At 43.1% G+C, this 14,653-nt stretch overlaps 2 protein-coding genes across 2 annotated transcripts; one reads left to right on the forward strand and one right to left on the reverse strand.

Moving 5' to 3' along the window:
• Positions 1-873: 873 nt before the first annotated feature.
• On the forward strand, positions 874-4,199 carry LOC118385398 (RNA exonuclease 4-like). The gene is made up of 8 exons (XM_035772516.2): positions 874-1,609; positions 1,756-2,117; positions 2,386-2,538; positions 2,826-3,019; positions 3,159-3,247; positions 3,335-3,409; positions 3,512-3,586; positions 3,686-4,199. The coding sequence occupies exons 1-8, from the start codon at positions 1,397-1,399 to the stop codon at positions 3,827-3,829; spliced, it is 1,305 nt and encodes a 434-aa protein (XP_035628409.1). The 5' UTR covers positions 874-1,396; the 3' UTR covers positions 3,830-4,199.
• A 69-nt stretch (positions 4,200-4,268) lies between these two features.
• LOC118385399 (calcium channel flower homolog) lies at positions 4,269-13,418 on the reverse strand. The gene is made up of 5 exons (XM_035772517.2): positions 12,832-13,418; positions 9,389-9,461; positions 9,153-9,278; positions 8,666-8,773; positions 4,269-6,067 (listed from the first exon to the last, which is right to left on the reverse strand). Exons 1-5 carry the CDS (start codon positions 12,935-12,937, stop codon positions 5,980-5,982), a joined length of 501 nt encoding a protein of 166 aa, XP_035628410.1. The 5' UTR covers positions 12,938-13,418; the 3' UTR covers positions 4,269-5,979.
• Positions 13,419-14,653: the final 1,235 nt, after the last annotated feature.

Here is a 14,653-nt window from a genome sequence, read left to right on the forward strand (position 1 = left end):
AGGTTTGAGAAAGTCTTGCCGGGAAACGTACAGGTAGGATTCCTTAGTTTCAATGTTAGAGAACTTGTCCCATATGCACTGCAGTGTTTTAAATTACAAAGAATGTGACATGTTGCTTCTCAGTGTAAAGGAAAGAAAACATGTGCCAAGTGTGGAGGGGCACATGATTACGGCGAAGCAATGTGAAGGTTAAGTGCTGTAATTGTGGGGGAGAACACAGTGCAGCATTTGGTGGATGCCAGGTACAGAGAGGCTCGAGAGGCTCAGAGATATAGGATCAGTCATGATGTATCGTATGCAGAGGCCGTAAAACAGTTTGGTAGAACTACAGTGCGGACTGATGGAGCTTACATGGATGTACCTGTAGTAAGTGGACCTAATGTCAGGGCTGGTGCTTCTGATGGTCTTGGCATGGTTTTGAGGCCTGTTCAGAAATCTTGTGCTCATGAATGTGCTGTGTCAAAGGACACTTTGATAATGAATGAAATTGTCTTCATAGATTTTATTGGTAAGGTTATCAATATGACTCGGGATGTGGAAAGCAGAAATGCCAGGTTGAAGGTTATTGCGGAGACAGCAAAATAGATATTGGGGGTAACAGATTGAAATGGTTGTTGACATGCAGAACAATCCTAAGGGTGGAGTGTTTCAGCATGATATAGATCAAGTTTAATATGTTTGTGGAGGGTGTGGTAGAAGTCAGGGATTTATTTGGTTTAGAATTTTTTTTCATGGTAGTGCTGAATTGAGCAGATCGTGATTGATCGTACGTACATTCCAGCACAGTAGGTGGCGGCATGCAATTGTTTGCGGACCGCCATGATAGCATAGAAGAAACGAAGAAAGAAAATATTTCTAGGAACCAAGACCAACCCTCGTTTCCTGTCGGACATTCACATTTGTGACACATTGCAGAAGTACACATTTCAGCACGACGTACGAAAAAACATGTGTAGATATCTGTTTGTAAAGCATAACGAGTATGGCGAGTTTGTAAGTATTCATTAAGGTATTTGTAGAGGTGAACTATTGCGGTTCAAACCGTCAAATCATTGCTTTAGCAAATGTAATTAGCCAGCTAATTTACTAACTAATGCTTGATCACATGTTAGCAAAACTAGCTAGCAAGCTAACGTCATCCAAGAAGCCAATTTACTGAACAACAGGACGTTTGAAGTATAGTCGGCTGTCACATATTAAGTCAAAGGCTAGTCGCTTAGCAATGTTCACTTTTTAGAATGAGACGTGAAGACCTAAAGTTATAATGAATGTTCAGGCTGCCATTACACTGCAACGTGTCTTTAGCAGCTAACGTTAGCTTGCCTAACTCAAAAAAAATTTGAAGAGGAGAATTGACAGACATATTTTCTAAATCAAAGCTCATAGTCCTCGAGATATGTCTAAAGTCAAGCCAGAGAAAACGGACTCTGCTGCTTCTTCTAAAACGCCAGAATCCAGCCAGGACCAAAAGAAAAATAAACTTGTAAAGAAAAAGTTTTTTGAACACACCAAGAAACAACCAGTGGCTAAAGATCAAGGTAAAACCAATGCATTGCTTCCCCCGAAAGATGCCGAACAGTTTTCAGCCAACTGGAAAACGTTACTAGAGGTAAGGACTTGGCTAAGTCAAGAAATGTTGTGATAAATATTTTTTGGGATAGATGATTACAGACCTGAAGGCATTGGTGCAATGTCATTACTGTCTAAAATGGGATGTTGTGATGCTATTAAAGCTCGCTCACTCTCTACTTGCAGGTGTTAAAATCCAAACCCCTGCCAGTAAAAAATAAACCAGTTCAGCGGAACTCAAAGAAGGAAGTCCCTAAGAAACCCACTAAAGACATTTCAAAGAAGGACGAGGTGGTGGAGGATAAGAAGTCTGCTAAATACTTATCAAAGACAGTGAATGATGCCAAGCCCATGCAGGTGTACAGTAGGAAAGTAGGGAAGGACAGTGCCGTTCCCAATAAATCCCAGGTGAATGGGAAAGGTCCAGGAACATCGGGGACAGAACAGCCTAACGCCAAGAAGAAGAAACCGAACAATGCCCAGGTGGAGGGTAACACACAGATGAAGAAGAAGAAAATAGAGGAAGTGGAGGAAAAGAAACCCACTGAGTAAGTCCATCCAGTGTTACCAATATCGCTCATAAGCAAAACATCTGACAGGTGTGTGTGTATATATAACTTTTGAGATTTTGACTTCAACAACCTCACTGTAGTGAAAGGCATGTGCACGGTTTGTGTCCGCGTGTTCAGTCACTTCAATAGTCAGTTGTCAAACTTGCATCCAAACCTAAGGTCAAATTGTCACATTATTTCCACTGGCACCTCAGTGTTGGTTAATGTGTGTGGGGGTTAATGCATGTAATCTGTCCTCTACTAGATCGGACATGTGGTTTGATGACGTGGACCCTGACGACATTGAGGCCACAGTGGGGACAGAGGCAGCGGATATCATGAGGAAGATGCAAGGCATTCGGAAGACAGATGCCCAGACCACAGAGAAGGCGCTGGTCAAGGACAGGGGGTTCGAGGGGTAAGATAGAGGACATCAGCAGCTCCTAATCGTAAGGTGTATATCTGCATGTGCTCTATGACGGTAGCAGCTGAGTTGGAAAAGTAGCGCTTTCTATAACAGACTATATGGCCAGATCCTGGATTAGCAGTCCTACTCTGAGACATTTTGTGGATATGGGCCCTGAGCTTACTTCACCATAAAGTACAGAGCAGAATGTTGTTGGCTGTCTTCAGTCACTTGAATGAAATGATTTTTCTGGTGTGACCAAGCCTTTTTCTCTCCCTGTTCATCATGGCACCTGTCAGCCTTACCAAGGCGGTAGCTATGGACTGTGAGATGGTGGGTGTGGGGCCAGATGGAGAGGACAGCATTGTAGCCCGGGTCTCCCTTGTCAACCAGTTTGGGAAGTGCATCTACGACAAACACGTCAAGCCCACAGAGAAGGTGACAGACTACAGGACAGCTGTTAGCGGCATCCGGCCGGAGAACATCAAAAACGGTGCCCAGCATGAGCCAACCTCAGACCTCTTAACACTATATTAATGTTCTTATGACGGCTTTGGAAACATTGAACTAGATTTTCTGCGCATTGTTTTCAAATGTGACTTTTGTGTCATCAATGCTGTTATATGCTGCAGGTGAGAATGTAAAGACTGTACAGACAGAGGTGGCTGAGATCCTCCAGGGGAGAACGCTAGTGGGACACGCCATTCACAATGACCTCAAGGTACACTTCTATGATCTAACTAAAACCTGACTTGACTTGAGATCATTGTCAACATTTACATAAACTTTCCATACTGAAATCTTTCAGATTTTGCTCTTGGATCACCCAAAAAAGAGAATCAGAGACACACAGAAGTATAAACCTTTCAAGAAAATTGTGAAGGTAAAGACTGTTTTTTTTTGGGGGGGCAGGTATTATGTGTGACAGAATGGGTTATAATAACACTATAAGAGGAAGGTATGAACAGTGTAATTTTCTTTTCAGAGTGGTCGGCCCTCTCTGAAACTCCTGTGTAGAGAGATACTTAACGTCAAAGTACAGCAGGGAGAACATTCATCCGTAAATCAGCTTTTTATCAACATTTTTAAACATTTTTTAAATCACAATTATACAGTAGTCCTCTGTGAACCATAGCCAATGTCTGAGAATGTTTTGCAGGTCCAAGACGCCCAGGCGACTATGAGATTGTACACGATGGCGAAGAAGAATTGGGAAGCAGAGATCAAGGCTAGTCATAACAACCCAGACTTAATCAAGAAGACCAAAGAACCAAGGAAGCCCAAATCAGCAAAACTCAAATGAACCTGACTGGTTCTGAAGTCTTAACTGCATCATTCTGTTATGGGACTGTGGACTAACCATATACTAGGGGGCACAGAACAGGTGGCTTGACTGAATTAATAAGTGTCTTTGGGAAGTGGATCGTTTGGTGACCCATAAGGATTGCACAAAGAAGTTTGTTCAAATGGATATGGACTTTATTCAAATCCCACTCAGCCCAAATCACTCAAATATCCTAGTGCTCCTTCAACAATGCATCGATCTTTCATTCATTGTCTGGTACATCCTCTTCAGTGTTTTAAAATGTAATCTCTTATCTAACGTCCACAGGTTAGGTTTAGAGAAGCTGTTGCATTTGTGGGTTTTAACATTAAAAGTTTGATATCTTTAATCACATGCAGTATGTAGTGTTTTTACACTTATGTGCATGGATCATGTAATAACTGGGAAAAGACAGGCATTGTTTTAAAAGGCAGAATGTTTTTATTTTTTTGTCAGATGGGGAGAGAACAATACCATATAATAAGCAACTGAGTTTGTGGCCTCCTTTGAAGTTCCAGTTCATTGTGACATAAATAAGCGACAAACCAAATTCAACATCAATACACAGAAGCATATGCACACACTCCTTACAGCAAACTACAGGTCAGTTATCATTTCTACTGCACGGGCAACCTGTTGACGTTTAAGATTAACGCTTCCCTTTTGAGCCCATTGTTCCATAACAATAGTGTAGCTGTGCTGTGTAGGCATGAAGAACTAAGGATTAGTGTCCCTCCTGTATATGGGCAATAGAGACCTCTGGTTTAATGCATGAAACATGTAGTCAACCCAATTTCTAGCTCTTCCCCAGTTGCTTTCTGTGTCAGGGAAGGTAACAGTGAAGCTACATTAGACAGCTGCTAACATGCTTATGTTGCATATTAATGAACTTAAGCCTAAATAGTAGTTTATATTGTATGCCTTAGTGAGATTATCGCTGGTGTTCCTTCAGTGTTTTTTTTTACAAAAGCTGGTTCATGTGGATAGTACCTTTTGCATTGGTTAAAGTGACCTGCAATAGCATGTTAGCTAATTATCCAGTATCTAGGAAACAAAATAGGCCTACCTGAGAACTGGTTATGGGTGACCATTTCAATGAGTAACTAAATTATTTCCAATCCAGAGCTAAAGTGGGAAATAATCCCAACGGTAGCATGTTGCTGAACAACACATTAGTACCTGTGATCAGAGGTTGGACATAAGTGTATATTTCACCTGACTGAGGGACAAAGGCAAATCATGGCTCTGTGTGTTACACACAAAATAGTCCCTGAATCAAGACACATTCCCTCATCAGTCCTTTAAAGCATGCTTCTATGGGGCAGATCAAACATTCTGAGGTGGCATAGATCAATCAGGTTCTAGAAGAGAACACCAATAGCATTTGAAAGGTTAAGAGGTGCTAAAGCAGCATAGCTATTCAACTCACATTCTTAATCTGGTTTTCTCAAGACACACGCAACATGCAGCTGTTTGATTAGATGCACATTTTTAGAATGCTGAGAAAGTAGCTATTTTTATACATGCACTGAAAGCTGTTGTGATTCACGGTTACATCATAGTTCCGTGTCCGAGGTCCTCTGTAGGTACATTAAACCTAAACATCCATTGTATATCGCAAGTAACGGATATTAAACAAAAAGAGGACTTCTTATCTTTGGGTTTTACTGGATGGAATGGATATACGTTTGGGATAACTCTCAATGGATGAATTTCCTGCGGCGCAATGAGAATAACATGATTTGGGGAAATGACTTCACAAAAATAAAGCTTTCACATTCACTATCGCCCAGGTTTCTTGAAAGGCGGATTGGCTAAGAGGGTACATAACTTTTCCTACTTGCCAAAAAGGGTAACCCCACTAACCAGGAAAACAAAAACAGCACAGCAGCTAAACCTTTATGTTAAAATGTCATGGAAAACTAAATTCACACTAAGGACCAAACAACATTAAATATATATGGAAAAATTACACCAAGTAAGACATCAAAGATGCAGCCATTTAGGTAAATAAATAAACTCAGTAACTGAGAGGGAGGAGAGTAGCAGGGATGACATCATTGTCCCTTGGTTAAGGATAGTGTTGTTCCTCTGGGAACAGATAAAGGGATGATGGGATAGCCATCTCACTATATTGACCCGTCAGTCGTCCCGGTCATCTTCTCCTCATCCCCCTGTTTCTCGTGATTCAGCCTGGCGTAACTCACTGCATCGCCCCTGAAAGAGGGAGGAGAGAGAGAAGCAGGGAAGAAAGCATGACAAGTTAAATCTTATTTGTCACATGTGCCCGAATATACCATGAAATGCTTACTTACAAGCCCTTAACCAACAATGCAGAAAATATTTACTAAATAAACTTTAGTAAAAAATGTTAAATAATAATGAAGGGGGTACTGGATTAATGTGCTGGGGTACAGGTTAGTCAAGGTAATTTGAACATGTAGGTAGAGGAAAATTGACTGCATAGATGTAACAGCAGTGTAAAAACAAAGAGGGTGGTGTCAATGTAAATAGTCCGGGTGGCCATTTGATTAATTGTTCAGCAGTCTTATGGCTTGGGGATAGAAGATGTTAAGGATCCTTTTGGAACTAGACTTGGGGCTCCGGTACCGCTGGCCGTGCGGTAGCAGAGAGAACAGTCTATGACTTCGGTGTTTGGAGTCTTTGCCGATTTTTTGCCTAGTATATAGGTCCTGGATGGTAGGAAACTTGGCCTCAGTGATGTACTGGGCTGTACACACTACCCTCTGTAGCGCCTTACGGTCGGATGCCGAGCAGTTGCCATACCAGGCGATGCAACCGGTCAGTGCAGCTGTAAAACTTTTTGAGGATCTGGGGACCCATGCCAAATCTTTCAGCTTCTTGAGGCGGAAACGGCATTGTCGTGTCCTCTTCACGTCTTTCTTGGTGTGTTTGGACCATGATAGTTTGTTGGTGGTGTGGAATTGAACTCTCGACCCGCTCTGTCGATGTGAATTGCGGTGTGGTCGGCCCTCCTTTTTCTGTAGTCCATGATCATCTTCTGTGTCTTGCTCACGTTTAGGGAGAGGTTGATGTCCTGGCACCACAGCCAGGTCTCTGACCTCCTCCCTATAGGCTGTCTTTATCGTTGTCGGTAATCAGGTCTACCTCCGTTATGTCATCAGCAAACCTAATGATGGTGTTGGAGTCATGCTTGGCCACGCAGTTGTGGGTGAACAGGGAGTACAGGAGGGGACTGAGCACCCACCCCTGAGGGGGCCCTGTGTTGAGGATCAGCATGGCAGATGTGTTGTTGCCTATCCTTACCACCTGGCTGCAGCCCGTCAGGAAGTCCAGGATCCAGTTGAAGAGGGAGGTGTTTAGTCCCAAGGTCCTTAGATTAGTGATTGAGCTTTGAGGGCAATATGGTGTTGAACGCTGAGCTGTAGTCAATGAACAGCATTCTCACATAGGTGTTCCTTTTTTCCATGTGGGAAAGGACAGTGTAGAGTGCGATTGCGTCCTCTGTGGATCTGTTGGGTCAGTATGCGAATTGGAGTGGGTCTAGGGTTTCTGGGATAATGGTGTTGATGTGAGCAATGACCAGCCTTTCAAAGCACTTCATGGCTACCGACTTGAGTGCTACGCAGCGGTAGTCATTTAGGTAGGTTACCTTTGCTTTCTTGGGAACAGGGACTATGATGGTCTACTTGGGAATTTTTCCTAGCCACTGTGCTTCTACACCTGCATTGCTTGCTATTTGGGGTTTTAGGCTGGGTTTCTGTGCAGCACTTTGATATAGCAGCTGATGTAAGAAGGGCTATATAAATACATTTGAACATGTAGGTATTACAGACTGTCTGGGAGAGGTTGAAAATATCAGTGAAAACACTTGCCAGTTGGTCAGCGTATGCTCAGAGTACACGTCCTGGTAATCCATCTGGCTCTGTGGCCTTTGTGAATGTTGACCTGTTTATTAAAGGTCTTGCTCACATTGGCTACGGAGAGCGTGATCACAGAGTCGTCCGGAACAGCTGGTGCTCTCATGCATGCTTCATTGTTGCTTGCCTCAAAGTGAGAATAAAAGGCATTTAGCCCATTTGGTAGGCTCGCGTCACTGGGCAGCTTGCAGCTGAAGTCCGTAATATTTTGCAAGCCCAGCCACATCCAACAAGCGTCAGAGCCGGTGTAGTAGGACTTAATGTTAATCCTGTATTGAAGCTTTGACTGATGGTTCATCTGAGGGCATAGCGGAATTTCTTATAAGCGTAGTGATTAGTGTCCCGCTCCTTGAAAGTGGCAGCCTATAGCTCGGTGTGGATGTTGCCTGTAATCTATGGCTTCTGGTTTGGATATGTATGTACGGTCACTATGGGGACGAAGTCGATGAACTTATTGATAAAGCCGGTGAAGTGGTATACTCCTCAGTGCCATTGGATGAATCCCAAAACATATTCCAGTCTGTGCTAGCAAAACAGCCCAGCATCCACATCACTGGTACATCCTGCTTTAGTTTTTGCTTGTAAGCAGTAATCGGGATAGAATTATGGTCAGATTTTCCAAGAAAACAGGGTGATGTTGAATGTGAGATCACAGGGTTACTTTTTGTCACTCAAGTTTATAAGGGGTATGAACAAAGCAGTCTCCTGTTACAAGACGTTACATTATTTTACATTTAATGAATCTTGTTACTGATTAATAACACCTGAAAATCTAAATGTTGATTGAGAAATTTGAACTGAAATGGGAAAAAGTGAGAAAAAAAAATGACATCTAAAATACATACACTATGTACACACACAGTACATTCAAACCAAAATCTTATCACTAAAAGTATAAATAGAAAAGTCATACTTTTTGCCCAGGGAGGCGAGACCATAGAGGACACCTGTAGCAAAGGCAATGGCATTCCCAAACAACGTGGTGATGGAGAAGCTCAGAAATATGGGAAACAGTGCCATCCTGGAAATAAGAGAAACAGGGATTGATTACATAGAATATGAAGTGTGTTTTTCAACTGTGATATAGGAAAAAGTGCCATACTAAAAAATAAGTGTTTCCCAAACTCGGTCCCTTGGACCCCGAGGGGGGGGGTCTTGCCCTAGAACTACACATCTGATTGAAATAATCATCAAGGTTCATTTTAATCAATTGTGTAGTGCTAGGACAAAAAACTAAATGTGCACCCCTTAAGGGTCCCAAGGAAGGAGTATGGGAAACACTGAATCACATTAAACCGGCAGTGGGTTTATCAACTGGTTAAAGGCTCATTTAAATTCTAGGCCAAGACAAATGGACAGGTGAGACCTGTGAAGCCAGCAGGTCTCAGTCCAGTTCTTACCCACAATAGAAGAAGGCTTTCTGCCATGGCTTGAATTTGTCCGCTCTAGCCGCCACTGCATTCGCAAACTCAATGAACTGGCAGCAGAATGGGACTTCACACAGGAACAACACAAAGGCATTCAACCTTGAAACAGGAGGACGTTAACACAGCGCTGGTGAATATTTTTTACACACACGAGCAAACACACAAAAGGCACACACGTAAGGATCATATTGTGGAAAACTGAAACTTACACCATCCATACTCCAGCTGCGATGTTTAAGGGGTTGACAGTGACACACATCCACACTCCTGAGATGGCACATGCTTCAGTGGGAGAGAAAATTATATTACATGCAATGTTACATTTCTCATTATGCAACCAGATCAAGTACATACAGGCACAAATAGGGACACCATGAATACCAACAGACTAAAATAAAAGGAGTCTTTGTTCCAAGTTAGAAAGATGATTCATACAAACTTATTCATACAAACTCAAATCAAATAAAGCTTAACTAGAAACCACAAGGGCCTGAATTTGTCATTTAAACATGGTTTTGATACCAGGGAAACCAACACAAGAGGCGCAGCTCTTCTCTGGCAGAGAGCTATATTTGAGACAAATAGGAGGCAGATGATGGGTATTAATCAGAGTTTACAGGCCCCCTGCTAAGTTCCTACAAGACCCCTGCTATGCACTGCCTGGTTGGCTCTGCTGCGTGCTACCAGTCCACTGTGAGCATGATTAGGGACCCAGACAATGAACAGATGGGATACTTACTTGTATTACATCCATTGTACTGTGTACACACACACACAAGTTGGTACAGACTTAAGTAAATTAATTCACACAGCCCACTACAGTAGCTCATCTTGTCTTTTGTACCCAACTTTGATTTGGGCAAAATTATTAACTTGTGGGGTTTGAAACCATTGAAAGATGCAGTATGCAGAAATTGCTCAAGCCATTTCCTGGTTGCTAAAATTCTAATAGTTGGCCTAATTTCAGTTTGTGACAAAACAAGCAAGTAAAGTGTAGAGAATCATTGTACCATCTAAACAGCTGTGAAATATTTTCCATAACCGACAATATTGTATTTTCAGCTGTTTGAAACTGGTGTACAAAACCGAAAATAAAAGACATGAAGCATAGAAATAGCGCACTTAAAACAGAGCTACCACTTCTTAGACATGCTTTCAATGAGAATGACATATCTGTAACTCCTATTTCTATGTGAATTTGGTCAGGTCTCCCAAAAAGTTACATACGGCAGCATAGAAAATCTTGAAAACACGGCTCAGGATTTCTATCAGGAGAGAAACCTTACACTACTAGTGACTGATTGATGGAATAAAAACAAAATATTGACTCCCTTTTTCTCCCCTGTCCCATCACTGCAACTCCCATACGGACTCGGGAGAGACGAAGATCGAGAGCCATGCGTCCTCCGAAACACGACCCTGCTAAGCCACACTGCTTTTTGACACACTGCTCGCTTAACCCGGAAGCCAGCCGCACCTATGAGCATGCGACCGGCCCCCCACAAGGAGTCACTAGAAGGCGATGAGACAAGGACATCCCGAATATACCCTCATGACGCTGGGCCAATTGTGCGCCGCCTCATGGGTCTCCCGGTCGTGGCCAGCAGCGACACAGCCCGGGAGCAAACCCGGGTCTGTAGTGAACGCCTTAGACCGCTGAGCCACTCCGGAGGCTCTTGATGGAGATCTTATACTAGTGTGATTAAATGAAAAGTTATGGCACTGATTTTTTAATTTTTTTTATCCCACAGTACCAGACGAGACCATTCAGCTAACGAGCACACTCATGCCGTACAACCACAGACAAGACACACATACATGCAGTACTCTGCAGCAGCTAACATCAGAGGAAGCATATAGGACCTATCCTGCACTCTGATTCTACATCATGCTGAATAATACAGAGCCCATTGACTATGCAACGGTCCTGCATGGGAATGTGATACAGCGGCCAATACTCCGGTATCACAGCCACAGCAAGGCAGGAAAGGGATAGGTGGGAAGGGAGGGCAGGGCTGCAATAGGCCTAATGCTGGGGAAGTGCAACATAAGCACAAACATCAACTCTGTCTGTCTCACAAAATGACTGTATATATGAATGGACAAAGCCATTGATCATGTGTCACCATACATTCCTATGTGAAAATTTGGGTTCAATGCGCCATTGAGTTAAGTCGGTTATGATGGCGTCTCATGGAGATGTAACATGTGCAGTTTGAGCTCGTCCAGGAAGTGAAGCAATTATTGGTACCTTGATTGAATTTTTTACTTATTTACATGAAAACTGACCACGAAGATTGCTATTTGTCCATTAATGGGGGATCCTGTTTCTGCTAACAATGCCTGCAGTCAGCCTTGAACTTCCGTGGCTTTAATAAGAAGGGCAGTCTTCTCCCCTGGTCTCACACGGAGTCCCTGAGGGAAGATATACTCTACCAGACATTATAAAATAGAAGCTATCACTGAATAGATGACTTAGAAGGTGTGCCAGTCAGGCAAGCAGACAGCCTATGATTGTGCCCATTCCCAGCCTCCTGGTGCAGTGAGGGGAAAAGGGGATACCTAGTCAGTTGCACAACTGAATGCATTTAACCCAACCCATCTGAATCAGAACATGTGACCAATGGGTTTGGCGCTGTACAAAGAGATGTGGGGGTAGAGTGGTGTGCCAGTGCTTTGTCTGGGCGGGCAGACAGGGGCTCAGTGAGGAGACTGAAGGCCTTGACTAAACACTGTAATATTTCAAAGAAAGCACATCAACAGAGCTTCCTAAAGAGAATATAGCCTCATTATCCAACAGCACAATACTCACAATTCTGTGTGTGTGTATCAACAATACTCGTATCACTGCCTGGTATGGCAACTGCTTAGCATCCGACCTTAGGCGCTACAGAGGTTGGTGCATAGAGCCCAGTACATCGATGGGGCCAAGCTTCCTGCCGTTCAGGACCTATATATAAATTGTTGTCTCTACAACCGCATGGCAAGTGGTACTGGAGCGCCAAGTCTAGGTCCAAAAGGCTTCTACCCCAAGCCATAAGACTGCTGAACAATTAATCAAATGGCCACCCAGACTATTTACATTGACAACCCCCCCCCCTATTTTTACACTTCTGCTACTCACTGTTTCTTATCTATGCATAGTCACTTTACCCCTACCTTACAAATTACTTCGACTAACCTGTACCCCCACACATGGACTCGTACCCTGTATATAGCATCCTTATTGTTATTTTATTGTGTTACTTTTTTAAATTTTTTTATTACTTTAGTTTATTTAGTAAATTACTACTTATTGAACTGCATTGTTAGTTAAGGACTTAAGCATAAGGTCTACACCTATTGTATTGGGCGCATGTGATAAATACAACTTTATTTTATTCGATTTTTGGTCAAGGGCCATGTTAAATACATAAACAATAGGCTAGTATGCCAGGAATAGGTCATGAGAAAAACGTTTAAAATGCTTGCCGGTAACATGCTTCATGATCTGTCACTGTCATGAAAGGCATAGATAGACCCATTAAAACATTTAGAGACTGTAGACGTGGAAGCAGGGTGCGCCAGGACCGATTAGAATCGGACGGTCGTGTATACAGTAAGCAGGTGCAACCACAGGAGATAAGAAAATGGATGGTTAGCGTTTACTTACATACACCGCCCAGGACCCCAGCGATTTTGCAGAGCCATCGATACCACCATGACATGCCATCATCATCGGTGACAGGTTTTGGAGCTGCTGCCTCGTCGGAGTTCATTTTGCCCCAATAAATTATTCAGTGACTTGCCTTGTCAATATAACAATGGCCATTGGCTGGGGCTCACTAGGACAACGAAAGCTAACGTTACCTGGCCAACGTCAATGATCTTGCTAACAGTTGACAAAAACATATATTTCGTGTTAACGATAGCTTTGATCGCGTCTCTACTCTGGCTAGCTAGATAACAATCTATGGCGGTTATCAACTGAGCATGGTTTTGTCTTCAAGATAGCTCATAGCTAGCAGACTGGTTAACTTAGACGCTAACGGTTGCCTCTGTCGCCAAATCCTGTTAGCTTGTGTCACTACCAATGTCAACCAACTTTCCTATCCAACAAACTTGCCAGTTATCCGTTTTTCTTTCAAATTAGACAGCTACCATTATTCATTTACACCATTCAAAAATGACGATTATTACAACCTGCTCTCTCCGCTGTTTCTTGTCCTGTCTTCTTCGGTGGGGTTTATCGGCGGTTGGCATCCAACTTTATGGCGCAGTACCGCCACTTACTGTACTGGAGTGTGGGCCAGAAAAGGGGAGAAACAAAATCCTACCTGCCAAGCCCGGTTGTCCTTAAAAATATTTCAAAATATTTGAGACTATATCTAATGACGTTCTACTTTAATATACTCTTTAAACGAATTTCCTGTATCCCCTTCTCCCTCATACTAGATTCCAGCCTCTTTCACATATAAGAATTTATTGAATTTGCTGAATTTGCCACCCTTAATCTTGTAAAAATAGCCTTGCCTGCCCTTAGTATCTCTATTCCACAGCTCCTGCCATCTCTGCACCATCACTGTCCATATCAGGATTTTTGTCTCTTCCTTGCTCATTGAAACTACAACATCAACATCCCCACTTCTAAGTGCTTGTTTAGCCAGTACATCAACTGCCTCGTCCCCCTCCACCCCCAAATGGGCTGGGACCCAAGTAAATCTGTGGTTCACTTGGTTTAACCCTGCCATGGGTTTGCAGCACCTCATAAAGCAGGTCTTGTCTGCTACATGAGCTAAAGGACTGGAGACTCATCAACACTGCACATGAATCAGAGCAAATAACTACTCTGTGTGGCTTGACTTCCTCCACCCACTGCAAGGCCAACAGTATGGCCATCAGCTCCGCCATATATACAGTCAGATGATCTGTAATACGTTTCCTGACTGCCACCCCACATTCTTGCACTACAAATGCTGACCCAGTACGTCCTGTCATTGGATCTTTTGAACCATCTGTGTAAATGGCCACAAAATCCTGATACACAGTATCCAGACTCCTCTTAAACGAATCAGATGGATCATCACCCTCCCTATCTTTCTGTAGTCTCTCCAACACTTCTAGATTAACTACTGGAGGCGGGAGTAGCCATGGTGCATTTACAGGAATAGCTACTGTTGGACTAAAATCCCTTCAATACAGTCCCATCTCCTTCGACCTGGGTATTACCCACCCAGTCAAATCTTGTGTTCTGTTTTCGCTCATGTTCCCAGCATTCCTGTAAAATCCTTTTCGCAGGATGAGACACCCCATGTCCCTGTAGGTTGTCCCAATAATTCATTGCCAGCTACTGTCTTCTAATCCACAATGGCATATCCCCCATCTCCACCTGTAGTGCAGCCACTGGGGAGATCCGAAACGCCCCACTACATATTCTGAGTCCTTGCCCCTGTATGACATTTAGCCTTTCCAATGAGGTCTGGGCTGCCGAACCA

Source organism: Oncorhynchus keta, chromosome 6 (genome assembly GCF_023373465.1).
Source record: "Oncorhynchus keta strain PuntledgeMale-10-30-2019 chromosome 6, Oket_V2, whole genome shotgun sequence".
In the NCBI taxonomy this organism is placed as follows: domain Eukaryota; kingdom Metazoa; phylum Chordata; class Actinopteri; order Salmoniformes; family Salmonidae; genus Oncorhynchus; species Oncorhynchus keta.